This window comes from Phodopus roborovskii, unplaced genomic scaffold, assembly GCF_943737965.1.
Source record: "Phodopus roborovskii unplaced genomic scaffold, PHOROB, whole genome shotgun sequence".
NCBI lineage: Eukaryota > Metazoa > Chordata > Mammalia > Rodentia > Cricetidae > Phodopus > Phodopus roborovskii.
The window spans coordinates 27,220,274-27,243,408 of NW_026126460.1; the positions used below are offsets into that span (position 1 = coordinate 27,220,274).

Genomic DNA, 23,135 nt, shown 5'->3' on the forward strand with positions numbered 1-23,135 from the left:
TGTACTCACTGGTTCTGATTGCAAATTAGGAGTAACCAGGAGTTTCTAGAAAGAAATTAACTATGCTGTAGGCCAGCAGTTCTCAACATGTGGGTCATGACCTCTTTGGTGGCTTTCACAGGGGTCACATATCAAATATGCTGGGTAACAGATATTCGCATCACAATTCATAACGGTAGCAAAATTACAGTTAAGAAGTAGCGATGAAATCATTTTATGGTTGGGGCCACAACATGAGGAACTGTGTTAAAGGGCATTAAACAGCATTAGGAAGGCTGAGAACACTGTTGTAGATGTTCAAGGCTCAGCTCTGAAAATGACTTGTGTGAACTGAGTCATACAAATTCCGTAAACAGATTGCGGATGAGAATGCTGTTATCTCGTAGGCACTTTGGCACCAAATCCCAGACTAGGCATGGAAACTATTGTGAGCATCCTCAATAGTGTGGTATAGGTACCACATCTGTGTGCAGCCCCAGACACAGGCACCTTGGGATGACAGGGCTATGACTATGCCTCATTCATTTCTTGCATTTGAGGACTGAAACTTCCATTATCGCTCTTGGAGCTTCTGAAAACCCAAGGAGAGTGTGGCTGCACGAATATCAGACGTCTCATTAACATTCCAGTGCTAGGAGAGAAGTTCTCTCCAACATGGGTGTTGTTGCTGTTATCTTCTCTGATTCATGTTGACTCAGACATTTTGAAGTATGTTGTATTTTCAGGGCTTCAACATCTTATCATTCCTACCTCCTGTTCCAAACACAAATCACACAAATGACTAAAGCCATTCTTGTAAAAAGCAATATTACATTTATTTTGGTGTGTGTGTGTGTGTGTGTGTGTGTGTGTGTGTGTGTGTGTGTGTGCATGAGCACGTGTGAATACACCTGTGCCATGGCAAACATGAGGAGCTCCAAATTCAACTTGCAGGAGCGGGTTTCCTTCTTCTACTGTGTGGGTTATCAGAAATGAAGCCAGGTCGTCAGGCTTGGTTTCCAACTGGGTTTCCATTCTTCAAATACCTGCCTGTAATGAGGGATGGACACTGGTATTGGAAAGTAAAAATCATTTCAGAGATTTATGAGTCTAGAATTGGAGACTCACTTCCCAGTCCTTTGAAATATGGCCAGCTAGATAGGTCTACCTCCCTCCCATCGATTTTATGTCCCATATTCTGAAGAGGCTTCTTCTAACTCCTGGAAGCCGGGGGCCTGGGTGTCTGGCCTAAGAACACTCCTCTTATCACATATTTCCCTGAGAGCTACCAAAGGCAGTATTCACCAGTCCCTCAAGAATGAAAAGTGTCCATGAGAACATTCTCAGCCGGGATCTTTCTTGACTGTCTGACACTTCTATTGAATTGTTTATGTTTAGTTGGCTGAGGATGTAAGGGTGAATGAGAAATTAACCCTAACACATACAATTGATCTTAAACTTCCATGGACCTGTCAATGTCCTATGACTCTATCGTTATGCCATGTCTCACACAATGTCAGGTATTTGGTGATAATATGAGTAATTGGCACTCAAAGCAATTACTTTCGAGAACAATTCAAGAAAGTATACTAACATCCGTTATGAAATTCAGTAAACTCCTATTCCCAGACCTTGCCTGTGATAGAACCTGCCCATTTCTTTAGAGATAAAATATAGAGGCCTTAAAAGTTAGGCCTACCAGTATGGGTTTTGCCTACACCATCCTACAGCAGCCTCGGCAAAGGAAACAGTGCATGCTGGAGGGTGGAGACACTCTGGGCACCATTGTGAGAGGCACATTCACCCGTTAAAAAATGCATTCCAACTCCCCAGCCAAGACCATTTGGACATTCCAGGGCTGCGTGTCAGTGCGGTCCTCAGTGCTGAGACATGCCCTGGTTGCTGAAGCCCAGAGTGTGGAGTCAGCTTCCGTGAGCAACTATAATGCAGAACGTGCCCTAGTCACTAGCTAATGCACTCTAAAGTTTTCTAAGTGCAACTGCACCTGTGGAAAGATGTCAGGCGAAAACATGGCATTTTTCTTCAAATACGACACTGATGACATCTCTGCGCTAAGGAAATTATTTCCTGTGCCTTTGTTGTTCTTTCCGTAGCATGTCTTCTAGAACCAACAGTGAAGCAAGCTGTCTAGATGTCTAACCTCGTGAGTCAACTTCAGCAGTCAAACTCTATTTTAGCAATGACAACACAATATTTTTGATATTAAGAAAAAAACAAAATAAATATATGGAAACTGTGAAAATACAATCATTCCAGCTAGCACCCAGAGATATCCCATGCTGCATGTGGAAAAGTCCAGGGACAGGAAGTTCAACTGCTTTGAGATCTGTATTATGCTTGCTTGTTTGTTTGTTTTTTCTGCCTATGCTTGTAATTTACTACAAAAGTCAAAATTGAATTTTTTTAAATGCCTTTTTCCAAGGCTCAGTCTGCAAAGTGATTGCTGTGTGAACAGGGGCACTTGAGTTCTGCCACCAGAATCCATGGTAAAAAGCTGGGCAGGCATGGCAGCACACTCCTTCGAGCCCAGCCCTGGGGAAGCACAGGCAGGGGCATGCCTGGGGCTTCACTGCCCAGTTGGTCTTGCCAGGTTCATGAGGTCCTGGTTCTGGGCGAGACTTTGTCTCAAAAACCAAGGTAGTACTCAACAGAGAAAGACATTCAGTGTCACCACTGGCTTACACACACACACACACACACACACACACACACACACACACACACTTCACTTTCCCTTACATATTCCAGTGAGACTCCATCATGTAGCATTTCTTGTCTTCTGAATTCCACGTCCTCTGACCTGTCTGATTTCTGCCTCCTATTGACTGCCTTCTGGCTCTGACATGGCTCTTCCATCATGCCTTGCCATTGATAACTCCCTGCACCGCTGTTGGCTTTCTTTCCGCTGCTGCCAATCCTAAGGACTCTGGTCATTTCTTCCTGGACTTCCTCTGCTGCTCGGAAGATTTTACTGACTTGGTATCAGTCATCAGATGAGTAGCCGATGAGTCAGTCAGTCATGAAAATGTCTAAAATAACCAAATGTGTGTTGTTGAAGAGTCATAGCTTCTGGTAAGGTGTCTTTTTTGTGTGGACCCTGGATAGTGGCCATCACGGAGATCCCATCATATTCAATGGCTTCTTTCCAGCCTATTCTCAGCGCCATGAAACACTGTCATTGTGCATGTCATCACAGTTTCATGTCTGACTGCCTTATTAATGGTTAGATGCTTTGCATAGTTAAGTAATACACACCCTTACGCATTTAACATTATGCATTTAGCCCCGTGTGACAATCCATTTTTTCTCGTAGTCAGCTGTGGCCTTAATGGTAATGTTTCTGCCTGGAAAAGTCCAAGTGTCTCCCCGTAATTTCTGTATTTATCTATGCTGCTACTTTATTAGTAGCAATTCTCTAGGATTTTCTGGACTTTTTCAGGAGACCGAAATTTGCGGACATCTCCTTTTCCATGCCCGGACTTTCATTAGTGAATCAGAGTGGGGTAGAAGGCCTCTTGGTCAATCTCCCCAGAACTGGGCAGTTTTATATCACAGATGTGATCCATGTGGGGTGCTGGTGACTGCACCTTGATCACTTTCTGCACACAAGAAGATTACTTTAAAATATTGGCAGTAATGCCCTGTCAGTCATTCGGTAATTACCGAATGAATGAGTGGATGACATCATTTCTAGATTTGCTGACAAATGTGGAGCTAGATAGTAGGAAATGATAAATGTGAAGCTCCAACACAGGGAATGGAACGTATGTTGAGTGAGACTGTGGATCATCATGTCATTGATCCCAGAAGATGATTTCATTAAGGGTAAAACCCCCCTCAAGCCCTCTCAAGCAGAGAGGCTCCCCTGCCAACCCTTTCCTTAGGTTCAAAGAATGCACCATCCGTCAAGTCTCACTGCCAAGCTTCTCTCTGAGACCACATGCATTTTCCATGGTTCCTGTCCACTTGTACACAGGGCACATTACACATTTCTTGGCCAGCTCACAAGATAACACCCATTCCCACCATGCCATGTCCTGGGGTTTTCCTTCCAGGTTTACTCAGGCTCCTGGCGTTGTGGGAGCTAAAGGGATGGCTTCTCCTGGGAAAACAGTCCCACCTTTACCTGGTGCTGTCAGAAACTGGTCAGAACGCAGACAGGAGTAAAGGGAGACTTCCTTTGAGAAGCTGAACTGAGTGTGCTGAAAGCCAAGCAAACAGATAATTGCAGGGAACAGATGTATGCCCTAAGAGCAGTTATGCACCAGAAAGTATGATGGGGCTGGTACCTCCTTTGAGGGCTTAGAGAAGGGGGCAAGCTTTGAACAGGTCCCAAATGTACAAACTCAGCCAAGCGAAGGGCGGGACAGTGAGAAGTGGCCATTGCAGCCAAAATGCCATGTGGAAAAGCACAGGAATGTGAACTAGCAGGCAGCATTTATGGGCAGGAATAGTACACAGCACTGTGTGGGGACCTGGGGGGAATGTGGTCACCGGAACACAAAATAATGTCCTAAGTTTATGAGTGTAGACTTGGCACTGATGGCCATTCGTGATAAGCACGTATGTTTAATCAGGGAAGTGGCATAATCTACATTGGGAGTTCACTTAGAGTTGCTCACTAACCCCAACTAACTAGTCTGTATTTGTCAAACTAAATATATTATCTTATTGTTTCATAAATGCCACAAGAGGGAATAGTAATGATTTTTGAAATGAAGATAAGCTTATTTTAATACTTGAGAAGTGAAGGATTCCGTCAGTGTGGTCTGGGGAAACCTTGAAGATGTATCTTCTTAGTACTTATTCAAGTGCAGACTCCAGCACTCGGCCTGCTTGTCAGGCATGGGGTCCTGAAAGTGTAAGTTTACCATGGCTCCAGATAGCTCGAGTATAATGAGGCTGAGAATAAAATACCATGGAGAGAAATTTCTGAATCAGTGTGATGTGAATGTGAACAATGCTGCCACAGCAGCATGTTACTTAGGGTGAATCATCTTGTATAAATTTTCATCTCATATATCAAGAGTCAAAGTTCATGGAATGGGGATCTAGCTTGCCTAACATGCATGAAGTCCTGGGGTCCATTCCCAGCATCATATAAACTGATCATCATATAAATTGCACACATGTAATCCCAGCCTTTGGGAGGCATATCAATTGGCAGATAAACAAGTTTGAGGCCAGCCTGGGGTACACAAATGTAATTATAAGGACAATGGTGTCTACATACACACACAGAGAGAGAGAGACACACACAGTGCACATGCATACACACAAATATAATTTTTTAGAAAGCTACTTCAAGGTTTTCTCATCCTTTATGAAGAGTTATAGTCATGATTCCTTGGCATCCATCCAGCCCCATACCACCTCTTAGGTAGCATCTCCTATGCCCTGTGGGGGAGGAGAGGTTTTGTGATGTAGAAAACAGCTTCAATGATGCCCAGTTCAGTCACCAAAAAATGGATACATGCACCCTGGCTCTCTCCACACAGGCCAACCTCTAGGCAGAAAAGTCAGTGAGTATATGGCTCTCCAAAATCTCCAGAAACTGAAGTGTACTCAATTTCCAGGGACAAATAAAAACATCTAAGCTCCAAAGGCAATCTGGACCAGGCCTGGAATGAGAATAAGATGGCAGAACCTGAGGCAGTCTTAGCATACTATAACTCAACGCCACCCTCTCCTACCAGCAGTAGCTTAGGGACCCCTTGACTGTAGAAATTTTCCAACCTTAAAGTTTCTTCACTAAATGCCTTAATCATTTAGCACTTTAAAACTTTCCTCTGTTTACTCTGACTGTACATTTTTTCCTGTAAGGAAATCAAAGCTAAGTTAGTAGTTTTCCAAATGGAGAAAATACCATCTAAGATGAACTTTGCATGTTTAGTAGTTTGAGAAAACAATAAATTACAGGCCGTTGAATGTAAAATAAAAGGCATTTTATGTATTTGAGATGAATGTCTTTTGTTGCCCTGGGCTTTCTTTTCTGATGTTAATTTTGATTTCCAAAACAACTATCCTATACATAGAGTAAAAACATTATAATAAAACACCCTTAAAAAGAAAGGCTGAGAATAAAATCCCACTCCTTCTCCTGGCTGCCCCTTCCTGAGTTCCTCTCCAAAACAGCTTTTCTCTCTCTCTCTCTCTCTCTCTCTCTCTCTCTCTCTCTCTCTCTCTCTCCCCTTCCCTCCCCCTCCTTCCCTTCCTCGCCTCTCTCCCCTCCCCCTCTCTTCCCCTCTATCTCTCTCTGTTCTCCTTCCCTCCCCCTCCCTCCCCCTCCCTCCCCCTCTCTTCCCCTCTTCCTTTCCCTCCCACTCCTCTCTCCTTCCCTCCCCTCCTCTGTCTCCCTCCCCCCTTCCCTCCCTCTCTCTTTCTCCCCAGATCAACACTTACCAGTATATAAATCCTTAGAGGGAGTGACACCCAATAAGCCTGCCTCCCTTCCCTGATAGGGTGCTGACAGCCCCCTGTGTAGATGTCAATCAGATGACCACAGCCCCTGTGAGTTCAAAACTGAGACCCATGACATGCCCAAGAGTCAGCACTCCACACTGCTTCCCACCCTACTTCATCTGACTATTCTGTTCCTTCTGTCCCTTTCCACATAATGTTCCCTGAGCCATGGAGGGAGTAATGTAGATGCCCTACTTATGGTGGGACATTTAACAGCTACATATTCTCTATATTTGAGTAATTATAAACCTCTGCAGCCATGGCTGATCACTCTGACCAAAGCTGACAGCAAAACTACTCTGTAGACATAAAGGTGGTTGTTCATAAAGCAATTTGTCTTGTCCATTTAACAAAACAACAGTAGTAGTTGTCCTACTAAGACTTGTCACCTCCCTGGTCACAGGCTTTGGGCTTGGTTTAAGGTTCCAGACATGAATTCTTTAATCAGACTGGTTTCTGTGATATCAGTGGGTTCACCTTGCCTGGTCAGTTAGTTTTACAGCACACAGGGTCAACCACTGAATATGATTGATGGTGTGATCGACCTTTTTGACATTGTGACATGATGTTTTTACCTTTAAAAGTCACAATGGAGAATTGCATAGCCAAGTTAGCAAACAAAGCTGCAAGAAAGACTCATAATATATTACACACATTTATGATTTTGCACTGGGTCACATGCAGCCTGTAGACTGTGGGCTGGATATATCTACAGTACCCAAAGCATCTCAGGACCCCTCAGGTCAACAAGCAGAATCCCACTGTTTCCCCAGCAACTGACCAGGTCAAAGACTGAGGCAACTTTTGTACATAACAAACACTTTTTGAAAAATTAAGTTGCAGTTGGGCAGTGGTGGCACACGCCTTTAATCCCAGCACTTGGGAGGCAGAGGCATGCAGACCTCTGTGAGTTCAAGGCCAGACTGATCTACAAAATGACCTAAGGAACCCTGCACCCACTTCCCAACATGGAGTTTGGATTTTCTACTGCTTGGTGAGGTTTCCTGTTAAGATTATTGTTTTCACAAGACAAGCTAGGGAAGTGAGAAGAGCAGCTAGGGCCGGTTCATAGCCTGGCAGCCTAACCTGTGCGGGGCAGGGAGTCTTCTCTAGGCAAGGAAAGTGAGGAAGCCGCAACACATCACAAACACCCCCATTAAGAACGGCTAGGGTCGAGAAACAAAGTGACAACTGCTAGCGCAAACCAGTGTGGCCAGGGAGGACCCTTACTCGCTGCTAGTAAGACTCTAAACTAGTTCAGCCGTTATGGAAATCAGCAGGGATGTTTCTCACAAATTAAAGCTACCATAAGGCCCGGGTGCATCACTCTGGGCATAAACCCCAAAGACTCCACGTCCTACCACACATGTGCTGGCCGACCCACATCTGCTGTGCATTGGTCACAATACCAAGGAAACGGAAGAGATGGGTGGGTATTGAAACTGTGGTGCATATACACAAATTAATTATATTCAGACACATATATGTATATATATATATATATATATACATCTATATGTATATATAAACATACATACATACATACATATATGAGGAAAACTGAAATCAGGAAAATAGAAGGATCTGGAAAGCATTATATAACAAGCTCAGAAAGAAAAAAAATCTAATGTTTTCTCTCATACACAGACCCGAGCTTATAACATACATGAACGAGGGTGAGTAAGGACATAGAATATAAGACTAGAAAAGCTCTCGGGAGAAGAGAACGAGAGATCTTCAGGAAATGGAGACACCTGTGGCAGCGAGGAGGCTATGGGTGAAGGTAGGTAGAAGAACACTAGGGGAGGGGACAGAGGACAGAGAAGAGGGGACACTGAGCCAACGAAAACAACTTTCGTTTGAAAATGCCATAGTGAAATTTGTGCTAATTAGCGATTTTTAAAACTTAAAAAATTTTAAGTGATTTAGGGGGAAGCGAAGCTGGAGTCGATAGCAACAGACACACACCTCGTTCCTTGCAATTCACAAGGCGGGAAGAGCGTGTTGTTACCAAACAAGAGCATTATCTCCAAACACGCTGGAGAACTGGATTGCCACCTTCCTTGTCAGCGTCTCTCATCCGCGTGTTTACTGTCACTCAGAAAATCCAAAGCCGGGGCTGGGTTCCTTGTCTAGACTATTGCTATCTCCCTGGGCAGGAGCTGAAAGATGGGAAGAGTGGCAGCTTCTTCAGCGGAGATGGCTTGTGGGTGGGACAGGCAGCCAGTCTCTGCATCCTTCGTTGCCGGAGGGCAAGCTGCCACGGCTCCTGGTCACTGGGTGGAGGCCACGCTGCAGAGAACAGCTGGTGTGGCCTGTCTGGCACCGCTCGGCTAGAACTTGGTCAGCTCTTCTTTTCTTTTCACACACAAAACCATTGCCTCGGGCCATTGGCTGGGCACCGAGACTGGCAGGGTCAATCATTCTAATACAAAATCAACAGCCCTGCTCAGTAGCGTGTAAACCAGCTCAAGATGCCAACTTCCCCTCCCACTGGCCCTGGGTAGCTGGATGTGGAGAGAGACAGAGGGTACAGGAGGTCACCTCCATATCATGAGCCAGCAGAAATGGGATGTGCTTGTATTCAGAAAGTAGAAAGAAGAGAATCTGAAAATTATTTTCTATTAATGGAATTTTTTAAAAAATAAAAATGTGTGTATGTATGAATTTCTTGACCCTTTCGATAAACAGTAAGAATGCATGCACCTCTTTAGGTCTCTTACTAATTTATTATTTTTTCTCTATGTGTATGATTGTGTGGGTGAATACCACATGTGCGCAGGTGCCAGCAGAGGCCAGAAGAGGGTGTTGGATCTCCTGAAGCTAGAGTTACAGATGTTTGTGAGCCTCCCAGCATGGTCAAATTCAAATGCTCTGGAAGAGCAGCATGCACTCTGACCACTGAACTACCTCTGCAGCACCAAATGCTTGCTGAGGTTAAAAATGTATGGGTGATGCTCAAATGCTATGCCTGGGCAGCAGCTGAGAAGTCATTGCCATTTGTATATCATCCGTGCAATTTGGCACCTGCCGGTATGAGCATCAAATACCACTGAGATGTCTAACAAGCATGTTATTAAATAAATAAAATGCTAGGGTGTCTGTGTCCATGTACAAATAGCATTCAACTACTTAACTAACACATGTGGTGTCCTCTAAAGATACTAGCAACAGACATTGTGATTCAGTTGTGGAATTAACAAAGGGTTTTTAGTCTCATCCTTATTCTGGAAGTCCCAGCCAGTTCTCTGGCATTAGATAAACCCAGGAGGAAATGTCTGCAGGGAACATGGCTAGTTTACACTGACTGAAGATAAGGCCAGACAGTCACATGGCTGTCCTTTGGCAATCAGTCTTGTGTGGAACAGAGAGGGGAAATCCCCAGTGTCTGAGTCCTTACTGAGCACAGCCATCTGCAAGCAGCCTTTGACCCAACCCTATTGCTCTGCAAACCACTCCAAGATGGATCCTTTTTCTTGTCTTTTTTGAGCTTATAAAATGATGGCGTCACCTCTCCTTTCACTTTCCTCTCTTCAAATCCTCCCAAACACCTTTCCTCGATTTCTTACTAATTCATTCATTGTTACGTGCCACAAGACAAATCTCAATGCCTTCCTCTGCAAGTGAGACAGCTGTAAACCCTTTGGCAACTGACCCCAAACTCTAGTTAGAACCTGCACAGATGACCCACAGGGCACAGAGTAGGCCGTGTGTACTGGGCATGTGATCACTGCAGTTCTAAGTCTTTTAGATTGTCTACAGTGAATGTCTATTTTGCATTCAGAGGCCATAAAAAAATGAAGGCACTCATTAAGAGAGTGGTTCCCCCCCCCAAGCAAATTGTTTAATATTCCTATGTGCAAAACCATTAACCTTGGGCAGTGTTCTGATTCCAAGGGAAAGAAAAGGCAATATTATTAAGAACTTTCTTCTCTTCACTTTCTTGAGCTCTGGTATGGGGACCCTGAAAATTACTTTGTTGTTGAAAAAGGAAAAAAATCATAAAAAATGTTACATGAGAAATAACCATCAGTGTAGTTGACTGGATGATAGCCAATGGGCATACTTATTTTTAAGGGAGTTGACTTCTGAATAGTAATTAATGGGTTGGACCCAATAACATAGTTGTAGTGCTTCAAAAAAAAAAAAAAAAAAAAAAAAAAAAAAAAAGGGTCCATCAAAATGAATGCAAAAGGTTTAGCCATGGCCTCTGCATCATTTCATTGAGTAATCTGAGGAATAATTGATTGAAACGTATTTGCAAAGTTTACATTATGTTTAAGGGGAAATGCCAAAATGAAAATAATTTGTATCTCGCATGCAAGGGCATTCCTAGGGGGCTTTATTTCGTGAGGTCCCATGCCAGGCTCTCTACACCATCATTCGGACTGCTGAACGCCTGCCAGAGAGCTGCTATTACTACTGTTGAGTTCATCCAGTCAGATGGAGAATCTACTTGTAGGCAAGTTGTCACGTAATGAATGCTGAAGTATCAGCCAGCAATATTGTGCAGATGGACAGGGAGGCCGCACCCTGACTGTTTGACTGATTCTGGAATAGTTCTGCTAACCTGTGGAGAAAGAGACAGCGGTGGGTCTAGTTGTGACAGCCAAATCTACTACATGGCTTCAAGCACGCAGACATGTGAAGAGAGCGTATAGTGGGTCCACTCAAAATGCCTGCCCATTGAGTTGGCTACCATGAAGATCAGACTGCCTGTGTGTTCACTTTGTGCTTGTCCCTAGCATAGCAGTACATGCCTATCTCTAGATTTTAGGATTGCCGAGAGTTCATATTCTTACATCAACTTCTCTGCCTGTAGCACTTAGGAATGTAATGGAGTGTGTTAATTAAATGCTGAGGAACACCTTGATTAAGTGAGTGGGCAAAAATGTATTTCTATGAAAGCAGGATTGAAACATTTATTAAGAGTAAAATTGAAGGGCTGGAGGAGTGGCTCAGTGGTAGGAATCCTCAGAGGTCTAGAATCCTCAAGGCTCTAGTACCATCCACAACACTGCTACAAAACAATAATAATTATCATTAATATCATTTATACAATAAGTTTTCCTATTGAAAGTTGCTTTTTGCAAAAGATGTGGCTGAAGTAGTTTTTTAAAAGTTAGAGAAAACACATGCATTGAGATCAAATCTTGGAGCTGGAGAGATGGTTCAGAAGTTCAGAGCACTTGCTGTTCTCCCAGAGGACCCAAGTTCAACTCTCCCTACACTTGTGTTGGGGCCTCATAACCACCTGTAACTCTAGCTTTTGAGAATGATATGCTCTTTTCTGGCCTCTGAAGGTACCCACACACATGTAGTACACACCACACACACACACACACACACACACACACACACACACACACACACACACACACGTCTTTTTTTAAGTGATGAAATTGCTACTATAAAATCATAGCTTTGCTAGACATTAAACAGCTTTTAATTTCCTACCATAATTAAGGACCTTAAATAAAACTATGATCCTCTAATAAACAAGTATGCTAAAATGACATCCATTTGGGTTTCTTAATTTTATGCAATTACATAAAAATATATGCTCATATGGAGGTGACATGTCAGCCTGCATGAAGCCTTCTTTTGAGTTATTTGGGGACAGGAGTGCGTGCGTGCGTGCGTGCGTGCGTGCGTGTGAGAGAGTGTGTGTGGGAGCGCGTGCATGCGCGTGCGTGTGCGTGCGCCGTGTGCATGCGTGCGTATGCGTGCGTGCGTATGCGTGCGTGTAGAGGTGAAGAAAGCGGGAGAAACAAGAGAGACAGAGGGAAATGGAGTGGTGAATTATATCAACAGCTGCTGAGCTTAAATGGGACATTATATAATTGTTTTTGCACTGCATTTCAACTCTCAGGAGGGCTAATGTTATTCTAAAAAATTTTTTCAGCCCAAGCAACTAACTAACAAATCATTCAGTTTGTGTCCGTTTTAATGTGTTGAACCAGCCAAAGGCTCTGACTTCGCTCTTTTTCATGTCAGTTATAATTGCCCAACAACAGCCATATAACTACCATGTGTAACATGAAAAGTAAAGGACCCAGAGACAGATATTGGGGTTCAAGCTTCAAACTGAACATCAGAAAAACTAAGCAGTCAGCCATTAGCTTCTTACCTCTTTCTCAGACTTAAAGGGCTGATCCTGTCTCCACGAGCTCTCACCAAGCCTCAGACTGTTGTCTTTCCTCTGTCTGGCTGGAGAATGACTGCCTCCTACTCAATACTTGTTCCTGTTTTTTTATACCCTCTAGTGCTGGGATTAAAGGTGTGAGCTATAATTCTCTTTTAGACTGATTCAGTATTGTGTAGATCTGGGGGGTCTTGGACTCTCAGAGATCCATATACCTCTTAACCCTGAGTCCTGGGGTTAAAGGTGTGTGCCACCACCTCCTAGCTTCTGGCTGCTGGGATTAAAGGTGTGTGCCTGGTTTCCATGACGTGTGGCTAACTTTGCTTTATGAATCCTCAGGCAAGCTTTAATTAATCATAAATAATATATCACCACTCCCAAGTTCAGGGTGAACCATAAGCTTCCATCCAATTGATACAGCAATTGTTCTGGATATACAACACAGGTAGAACATTGACATGAACAACAGCGGGTGGTTCCTTCTCTCCTGGGACATGCAGCCATTAGGAAAAAAAAATGTTCATTAAACATGTAATTACAAAAGTTCCATAGAGTAGAATGAAGGGAAGATGTGGTCTAAAGGAGATCAGCAAGGATGGACTCACTCAAACTTTGGTTGAAAGGTTTTTCAATAGAGGAGGCTGAACACAACTGTTATTCAAAAATTGATAATAAATGATGATAGGAAGAGAGATGGTAGAGAAAGTGATAGTTAGGTAGACAGACAGATAAAATAAACAAAACAAAATTGAATTAAGCCTGCCTTGTGGAACATTTAATATTGTCTAGTTTACAGGATGGCCAATATGCCCCTCCCTTCCCTGGACCAGATGCTCAGGATGCAGGTGTCTGGCTTGTGAGAAGCAGAGCTTCTAGAGATCTTTGGAAGTCAGTGGCTAAGGAAATCCATGCATACTCTATTGAGGACAGCGGCTAGGAAACTCCATGTATAATTATGTCAAGTTCACTCAGAATGGGGTTCTCAACTGTGAGAAATAAATCGTTATCAACAAAAGGGCATCATGAAACAGATTCCTGGAAGCTTGCCTCAAAGTTTCTGCTTGAGTTAACCATGGGGCAGAGACAAGATGACACAGATGTTTAGGGAGCCCATTGCTAATAAGAGTGCAGTTAAATATATGTCTGACATGAATGTAGACAGTTAAGAATCCAGAAAGGCAAAATTAAGTGAAGTCTTCATCATGCCAAACACCTGCCAGGAAAACAGTAAAGACCTGGTCTTATAAGAATATCGAATTACCACAACTCAGGGAGACTATCCATGCCTCAGTCAGTGACTTCCCATTCATATAAATCACGATGTTTATAAATGGGGTGAGTGTGGGAGGAATGAAAGCCATCACCTGCTCAGCTCTGTGAATGGCAGAAAAGTCTCCTGTCATCACCTTAGGGAATATATTCAGTTACTTATGTTTTGAGACTTTTCCTTTTTCAGTTAGAAACTCCCCGTTTCCCTTGCAATTTACCTACCAGCCTCCTATAAATGTTAGGTCATCAATTAGCAGCTGGTATCGTCAATTATCAATCATATATTTTATATAGAAGCAAACTAATTTGCAATTAGTATTTACTAAAGGAAACAATAAAGAAAAAGGTTTATACACGACCATAGAATGTATCATTTATGTCAAAGAACATATTAAATCTACTACTTAACAATTATTTTTCTTCTTGTGTTTCTGCAGGTGGGTAATATTTTTCAGAGTTTCTACATAATTTCTAAGGGCTGAGTTTGTTGATGTGTCAAAGTGACTAGATAGGATAGAAGATTGCTGGCTCAGTGATGTAGTTTTCGTTCTTTATGTAAGAAAGTTTATTCTGGTATCAGCACAGTAATTGAATGTTTTAAATACACGCAGTGAACATCAACATTCTTATTCCGGTGTTGAATACTATTTCAGGGAAAGCAAAGCTTGGAATCACCTGTGGAAGTGTTATGTATTCAGTCATGAGATATGAGATATGGTGCACATAGGAGAGCCAGGTACAAATACACATCGAACCCAAACACCACACACACACACACACACACACACACACACATCCTATACAGCACACATAACACACACAGCACACACATACCACAAACACCACACACATACCACACAGCACACAATTACACACACACACACACACCACAACACATAACACACACACACACACACACACCATTTTACTGAACCTAAGAAGAAATCAATGTTAGGTTCCTTTCCAACTACAACAATGGTAGTTTCACACAGTTCGACGTTTTATTGTTGTGGGAAAAGGGCGTGGAATAACAGACTTTTCCTTTTCTACAAACAAACTGTTCAACTTTCAAAATTCAATTTAAAAAAAAATGGTGACCCTTCTATGTCATTTGACATTTCTTCTATGATGATATTTTTTTCTATTCACTTTTATTGATGAATTGCCAGTGTCACGTGTATCACGAGTTTAAGTGTCCAAGGTTCAAAGAGCATAAGATAGGTTTGGTATCCATTAATTGTCCTCTTTTGCTCTTTCCAGGGCTGTGTCTGCAAAGGCAAGGGCCAGTGTCTCTGCGTGGGGACCAAAGGGGAGAAGGTAAGAACAGAACTTAATGCTGCCTCTTCACACTAGACACGCCTTGAGTCTGACACACTTTGCTCTTCATAGTGGAGATCATCACTACATTATCAACTTTCCTAAATCCACATTTAAAGTAATTGTATATAAACATTAACCTTGAACAATGTGTAAATCCTTCTAGGAAGCTTTGGCTACTCCCTCTACCTTGTGTAAATACTGGCAGTTAGACTGTAACTCTCTCAGCTGAATAAGTAGCAAGCTGCCAAAAAAAATGAACATTTTAAGAAGCCTCCCTAGCATACACTATATTTATGATGTTGCTAAACATGAGAGAAGAAATTAAAACAACTTGATTCTCTTGCTTTGATAAAAACATTGAAACCCACAGATGCTGTGCTGCAGCATTGAGACAAGACCACCCCCTGGTGGCAAAATCCAGCAACAGAACCACAGTCAAGGAAAAAAAAAAAAAAAAAAAAAAAAAAAAAAAAAAATTCAAAACTCCATTGCAGAATTCAAAGAAAAAGAATGCTGTGAAATCTCATCAGTCCGCTCCATTAACTCACAATTTATGACAATTAAGACAGGAGCAGAGCTAAAGTATTTTTTGTTTGTTTACAAACCCCTTCCTTGGAGACATTAATTAATTGGTCAACAATATTGAAGGGTAACTATTAAAAAGTATTTCAAAGAAAGCACATTTTAAGCCTTTTAGATAAGACAATTTACATATAAATATATACTGATTACAATAATTATTTTACTTACCAATACTATATCTATAATTCACTTGTACTAGGGTCCTCCCCTCTCCCCAGGAAGCCCTGAATGTTGCCTGTTCACATTTACTCTGGAATGCACTCTCTTTGTTCTTGAACTTGCATTCAGGCATATATTGAGTTGCAGCTGTATGCATGATGCAATTCTAAAACATGTGAAAGTCACTGAGCCGTGAGAAGGGTCTAGGTCTAGCAAATCCACTTCTTTGATTATTGATGTGTGCCTGCCTGTATACCAACATAAAGGAGCAGACTTTCGATCTTTTCTGTGGCTTTCTTTCTTTCTTTCTTTCTTTCTTTCTTTCTTTCTTTCTTTCTTTCTTTATTGCATCTACCAATTGTAACAAAACAAATTGACTAGTGGCCTTGACTGTTGAAGACTATTCCCCGGTATTCACAGTCATGGGAAGTTTTTGTTGGCCAAACTATTTTATTCTCTGCTAGGCACTTCCCCAGAGCATCATCTAGCTCCACCTATGAGATCATTTGGTTCATACTCTGTGCTGTCCTTGTCCTGCAGCATCCATGGAAATCATCAATTGGGGGACACATTTCTGCACAATAAAACAGCTCTCAAGTCTGTACCTCCATGGTATTCTGTTTTCATTCTGTCGTTATGAAGACCTCAAAACGCAGCCTCGCCCTCACCATCTCCACACCTTAATGAACACACTCCACTAACCTTAATTTTCTAACCACTGTTCTTTCAATTGGTCCCTTTCCCTCTAACCTCTGTCCTAAATAGTGGGTCTACACTCTTGGAAAAATCAGTCTCTACAAGGACATTAGCGCCACTCTGAAGTTGATGGACATGTGTTACTAGCTGGTGGCTTTCCTGGGAGTTGTGTTGACTATTGACTCCTTGACCCCAGGGAAGACTGTTATAAAGAAGACTGGTGTGGCTCAGTGTGTTGCTAGCTAACTGCCGCTTGCTTCTTGTTTCATTTTGGTTTTAACAGGGGGAGAAAGGCTATCCTGGACCCCCTGGTTTTCCTGGCCAGAAAGGATTTCCAGGTCCTGAAGGCTTTGCTGGACCACAGGGACCCAAGGTATGTCACGCTGCAAACTTGGTGAATCCTCTGCCCACCTAACCCATCTTCGTGCCTACCACATAGGCCACTGGGGCCCTGAAGAGAATTCCCCACCTTAGCCACCTGGTGGATGAAAAACAAATTCTTCATTTCCTACCTTAGCTGAGTTTTTCAGAACTGAATTCTTAGCCAACCAGACACCATGTAGTTTCCACCCATGAACCTCGCCAAGCTTGTCTTACAAGGGAGGATGAGATCTTTTCCTCCTTCACTGAAGACCTGTCCCTCCACCTCTTCCCTGACCACTGGGATTCACCCTGGTCCAGGAGCATCTCCTTTCTGATGGACATTTGATGTTGGCTCTTCTCTTTTAGTGCTGAAACATGCAAATATTTTTCTATACTGGCATGTAACTTCGTCTAGATTCTTTAGGTACCCTAACCAGAGGTTCATCATCCTCTCCTTGTCTTTTCTGTAGCCTGAGTGCTTGAAGGAATAGTTCATGTGGTACCTGTTAGCCTCCTGCTCGTCTCCCCTTAGCCAGTGTCCCTTTGCCTTTGGCTTCCTCCTCTGAAAACATTCCTGCAAGCCTCACTATGATCTCCAATGGCCACTGCGAGGGGTTCTTTAGTATCTTCCCTTGACATGAACCTCTGCTTTGATTCGCATGGAGTGGGTCTGGAGACATCTATCTGCTTTTGGTTGTGTAAGTCCCCTATCCTTGATTCTCTTCCTGTCTCCCCATCCTTTGTGGAGGTCTGTTGAGCATCAGGCTTCTAATGTCTGTACCAGAGCCTGCCTCCCTTCACACTTGTCACAGATCTTTAATCATGCTATGAGAGAGGATTTACTAAATAACCGTGTAGCACTAGCTCTGTTGATCAGACCTTCCTACTGGGAATAGACATTAGCTGGATGGACACTGGGGCTATCAGACATACAAACTTCCCTGACTCCTGGCCTCCAGCAAGCTGTCAACTAATAGCTGATAAAAGATCATCATAATTGATCTTTGTGGAGTCTTTCAAATTCCATACTATATTGACTATATATATATATGAATATTCATATATATATGAATAATACATAGAACACTTGCAAATATTCCATAAAACCAACCCAGAAAACACCTGTCACGTCATGGGATCTCATTTTCAAACATGGCTTATAGGTACACGCATCCCCAAAGGAGAACTTGACCAAAGGCAAACAACCAGAGAACATTAAAATCTTGCCAAAATAGTTTTCAGATTTATAAGCTTCCCTTCTCAGTGTTATTTTCTGCTCATGAAGATTTACAACAGGGAAATCAAACCTGCAAATCTGTCTTCCTTTCTGCCCTCTGCATAACACAAAGCAGCTCTCACCAGGGAAAGATCCAGCCCTGAACATGGCCTTGCACCCAGGAATTCCCCCTCAGAAGGGAACGGCTGACTTTGACCTTGATGCTCCAATCTCAGAAGACTTTGTAACAGCCCTTTCTCAAAAACAAAACAAAACAAAACAAAACAAAAAATATCTGAAACTCTCTGGGGTGATGGAAAAAAGCTTTTGGACAATGGCGGTTTCACAGCTTAGTTAAAATAGTCTCCATTTAAGGTTATTCTCGGTGGAAAGGGGCCTCAAACCAGGATTCATTAAGCGGGGGAGGTAAAAAAGCATCTGTGGTGCAGGCAGTTCCCACTTTGATGTTTATTTACTCTTACGTGTCGGGCACATTGTGTTATGAAGCGTTTCTCCGGCACAGAATCACCGGCCACTGGTATCTTTTGCCGCTGTAACCATGGTGTTCCCCCTTATCAGTCCCCAGCAGCTGCTAGGCTAATGTGGGTCTTTTTAAGGATTCCCAGTGCCGGAGAATCCCAGCAGAATCCTGTGGAGATGTGGATTCAGCATCAATATGACCTGGAAGAGGAAAGGGGTGAAGCTGTTTGAGATCAACTCGCTGGTCATTGGTCCCTGATCCAGTTTTTGAGCAGTGAGGGTTTGAATGTAGTTTTGTTGGTCCATTCTAATTGGTACTCAATTGGGAGCAGCCAGTGATTAATAAGCTCTATCAATAGTGAAATAATCACAAGACCAAAACTGCTCAGCGTGGAGACACGCCTAGGGCCTTGGATGTGTGGGTATCATAGCACCAAATGGTTTTTGCTGCACTGACTTTTCCTTTTTCCACTTGGATCTAGGGCTCTCCAGGACTTCCAGGACTCACTGGTCCCAAAGGCATCAGGGTTAGTAGTCCCACCCATCCTTTCTGATGGTTGGTTGAACATTCTTCTTGTAAAGGTCAGAGAGGTGTCTGGCTCCACAGATGGAGTGGAGTGTAACAGGAAAAGTAAGCCCTGGATGAGGCCAAAACAATGGTCACCACCTTAGGGACAGATGTGAACTGATAGGAAAGGGCTCAAGAGAACTTTCTAGAGAGTTGATGATGTTGTTACTGTTTGAGGTTAGGAGTAATTATGAAGTGACCATAAATATGCCAGTATGCCAGCCATGTCAGTGCATGATTAGCACTCTAGTGACTGGAAGAGGGAGGGATATATATATATATATCCATATCCATATGCTTTTCACAGAAGACATACACATTTTACCACATGTAAAATATACCTTAAAAATGACTTTCAGCCAGGTGTGGTAACTCACATCTACAACCTCAGCACTGGGGAGGCTGAGCCAGGAGAATTGCTTTAAGTTCAAGATTGGGCTGCCTTATGACATTCCTAGGATAGCCCGGGTTATAGAGTGAGTCTTTGTCTCAAAGAACAAACAAAAAGAATCCCCCTCAACCAAAGCAACCATAACAACCCCCAGTTAAAACTTTCCACAGGAGAAAGGGATTGTAGTGCCAGCCTGAGGATCTGAATTCAATATGGGGAACCTACATCACTTAAAAAAAAAAAAGACAGATTGAATAGTGCACAAGCCCAGCACTCACATATCCGAATAGGAGGTGGATATAGGAGAATGAGCAGGCCAGGCAGGAGCATGCTGCATGGCAGAGATCTTAAGAAGCCCTTCCTCAAAGTGAAGAAATAGAAAAAACTCCCCAAAAGTTGTCCTCTGACATCCACAAATATACTGTGGCACATGTGTCACAAACATCACACACAGAGACACAGACAGACAGACAGACACACACACACACACACACCATTTCTATAAATGGGAGGCAGAAAGTCACAAACTCAAAGCCAGCCCAGAATATGTACACAGTGTGTGTGAGACCAGTCTAGGCTATGTACACAATAAGACTGACTCACCAAACAAAACAAAAATGTAAAAAGTTGTATAATGGCCAGATGTAGAAAGGTTTGTAGAGCCTTTTTGTTTCTAACCACTTTTTGATATACTCAATACATAGCTGCAAAAAAAAAAAAATGATCATTGAAATGGCAAATAATTTTATGTTTATAGAATGAACATTTTTAACTTTTTTTTTTTTTTGCTCTTTTCTCTCTACCCCCTCCTCTTTTACTTATGTTTAGGGAATAACTGGATTACCAGGATTTTCAGGTCCTCCTGGACTTCCAGTAAGTAATGAGAAATGTGTGTGTGTGTGTGTGTGTGTGTGTGTGTGTGTGTGTGTGTGTGTGCATGAGTGCATGTGTGTGTTTGTATATTTATTATGTGTGTATATATGATGGCAGATGTCATTCTGTAAATATGTTTCTCTTATTGGTTAATGAATAAAGCCCTGTTGGCCAACAGGAAAGCAAGATAGGCAGGACTAGGAGATAAGGAGGATTCTGGGAGAGGTGGTAGGGAGAGTCAAGATGTAGGGGCTTGAGAGGAGAGGTCTGGACCCTTTCTCCGGTAAGATAAGACCACACAGAAACACTTAGATTAATAGAAATGGGTTAATGTTTAAGGCAGAGCTAGCCAATAAGAAAGGCTAATAACAGGCCAACAGCTTTATATCTAATATAGTGTCTCTGTGTGTTTTTTGGGGCTGACACAGCAGTCAGACTAGACTAGGGGAAACTACTCATTATATATATGTACTATGTATGTATGCATGTGTGTATGTATATATATATATGTGTGTGTGTGTGTATGTGTGTACATTTGTATGTATGTATTGTAATGTATATATGTGTATGTATATATGTACGTGTGTATATGTATATATATATGTGTGTATATGTATGTGTGTACAATTATATATGTGTGTATATGTATGCATGTGTTCATGTTCTTGTGTATATATGTATGTGTTTTATATATACATATATATATATATGCTTGTGTGTTCCCACTCACATGTTCATCTTACTGAAGACATTAAAATAGTTACCGTACAAACATGTCCGGCACACTCTTTACAAGAACTGACTATGGCAGAGTGTGGATTTGTATGACACATATATGTGTATAGAATACAATAGGATGGCCCTGTAGCACAGAACAATGACATAATCCCCTCAATGTCTAGCCCTCTTCTCTTTCCTCCCTTTCTCACTTAGAACAGAACATCATGTGATCCCACTTTGTGTTTTCTAGACTTTTGTTTCATCTAAAATATCCATATCTCATCCAACAATCTTTATCTTAGATAACATGTTTTGTTTACTATGATACTAAATTATATCAAAATTACAATTTAAATTTGCTATATTAGCATTTAAGCAACCATTTCTAGCTAATAACCTTCTAAAACCATCATCATTTCCTTTGAGTCCTGACTTTTTTGTAGTCTTGGGCCTTGTAAAGCAGCCTCTGCCTTTGTCAGTGAGTCTTGCTCTCTTTCTAGGGCATCCCAGGCCACCCTGGGCCTCCTGGGCTGGATGGTCTACCAGGATGCAATGGTTCTAAGGTACGTCCTGCTTGAACAGGTGATTAATGAGAACATTGCTGGATGAATAAGTCAGGAAGAAGCTGTAGTGAGATGAAGTGGACTTTCTGGAACATTCTTTTAGTCAAAAACAACAGCATGATTTTGAGCAGGAATTGCTTCCTTTCTCCTTATGCATGGTTTTGAAGGGAGTTTTCCAGTCGGTTGCCACAGAAACTCAATGCCTTGCTCGCATCAGAGGTTGTAGATACCAATCTACCAATCAGAGAATAAGTTAGTGCCTGGAAAGAAAAGCCTGAGCGTTGCCTCCTATGTGTCCTAACTAAGCCCTCCCCTCCCCTTAGAAGGGTGGCCACGAGCAAACTAATTACTAAAGTTCCAGAAGCAGCAATTAAAAAGTTCTTGGCAAAATTAGGGTACCATTTATGCCCAATTTGAGAGGCAGTAGACCCTGATCTTATTTTCAACTAAGATAATGGGTTTCTGGCTCTCAGCCCTCTGAGCAATAGCCATCAGGAATTTGAATTTATTTACCTAGTTGGATGGGCTACTGGGGGATAACTATCTGCATAAGATGTTCTAGAACAACTAGGAACTCTGAAAAACTTTCTTGTCTTCTAGGGTGAACAAGGATTCCCAGGTATTCCTGGGACACCAGGCTATTTGGGGCTCCCAGTAAGTTTGTATCCCTAACTCCTACATCACAGACATAAATTAACTGATGAAAGTAGTCCATTCCATGTGCCATGCACACAAACCTCTCCTGATATTGGGAAGGCTGAGAGTTTATCAGACGCAGGGACAGAAAGAAAAAGACAAGAAGGAAGTGAAGAAGGAAGGAGGGATGGATGGAGGGAGGGAAGAAAAGAGGGAGGGAGGGAAGGAGGGAGAGAGGGAGGGAGGGAGGGAAGGAAGATTTACAAGATCAAGTTTAGCTATTAGGGCTTTGTTTTACTTTTGACACATCCACATAAAGATGTGTAATAAGCAGACTGACGGGAGGAGGAGAGGATGTGAGGTCAAATTTCTACCAATTCAGAAAGAGAGAGCAAGCATAGCATTTGATTCGAAGGTCACGTAACTTCTAAGTCAAGGGGAATGAGCAGGGGAAGGAGAAAAGGCCCTAACAACAGAGAGAAAGCCAGGAATTGTATAGAATGGAAGCCATGGTGAAGATGTCCTTCAGTGGTGTATGGGGCAGCCCCATGATGCAGACAAGTCTAGTAATACAAGGATTGATGGCTTGGTCTTAACCGATGACATGAAGTCATTGCTGACCTTGGAAAGCAGTGTTCCCATGACAGAAGGAGCTGAGAGGCATGTGTGGAACTGGGGATAGGTGGGAGAAG

The 23,135-nt window shown here is 42.5% G+C and overlaps 1 protein-coding gene across 1 annotated transcript in view; it reads left to right on the plus strand.

Annotated features, from left to right (window-relative positions):
• The window catches only part of Col4a3 (collagen type IV alpha 3 chain), a 117,975-nt gene that overhangs the window by 33,580 nt on the left and 61,260 nt on the right, over window positions 1-23,135 (plus strand). The window contains exons 2-7 of the mRNA XM_051190571.1: window positions 15,137-15,193; window positions 16,917-17,006; window positions 19,175-19,219; window positions 20,480-20,524; window positions 21,745-21,807; window positions 22,408-22,461. Coding sequence (XP_051046528.1) covers window positions 15,137-15,193; window positions 16,917-17,006; window positions 19,175-19,219; window positions 20,480-20,524; window positions 21,745-21,807; window positions 22,408-22,461 — 354 coding nt within the window. The remainder of the gene's footprint in view (window positions 1-15,136; window positions 15,194-16,916; window positions 17,007-19,174; window positions 19,220-20,479; window positions 20,525-21,744; window positions 21,808-22,407; window positions 22,462-23,135) is intronic.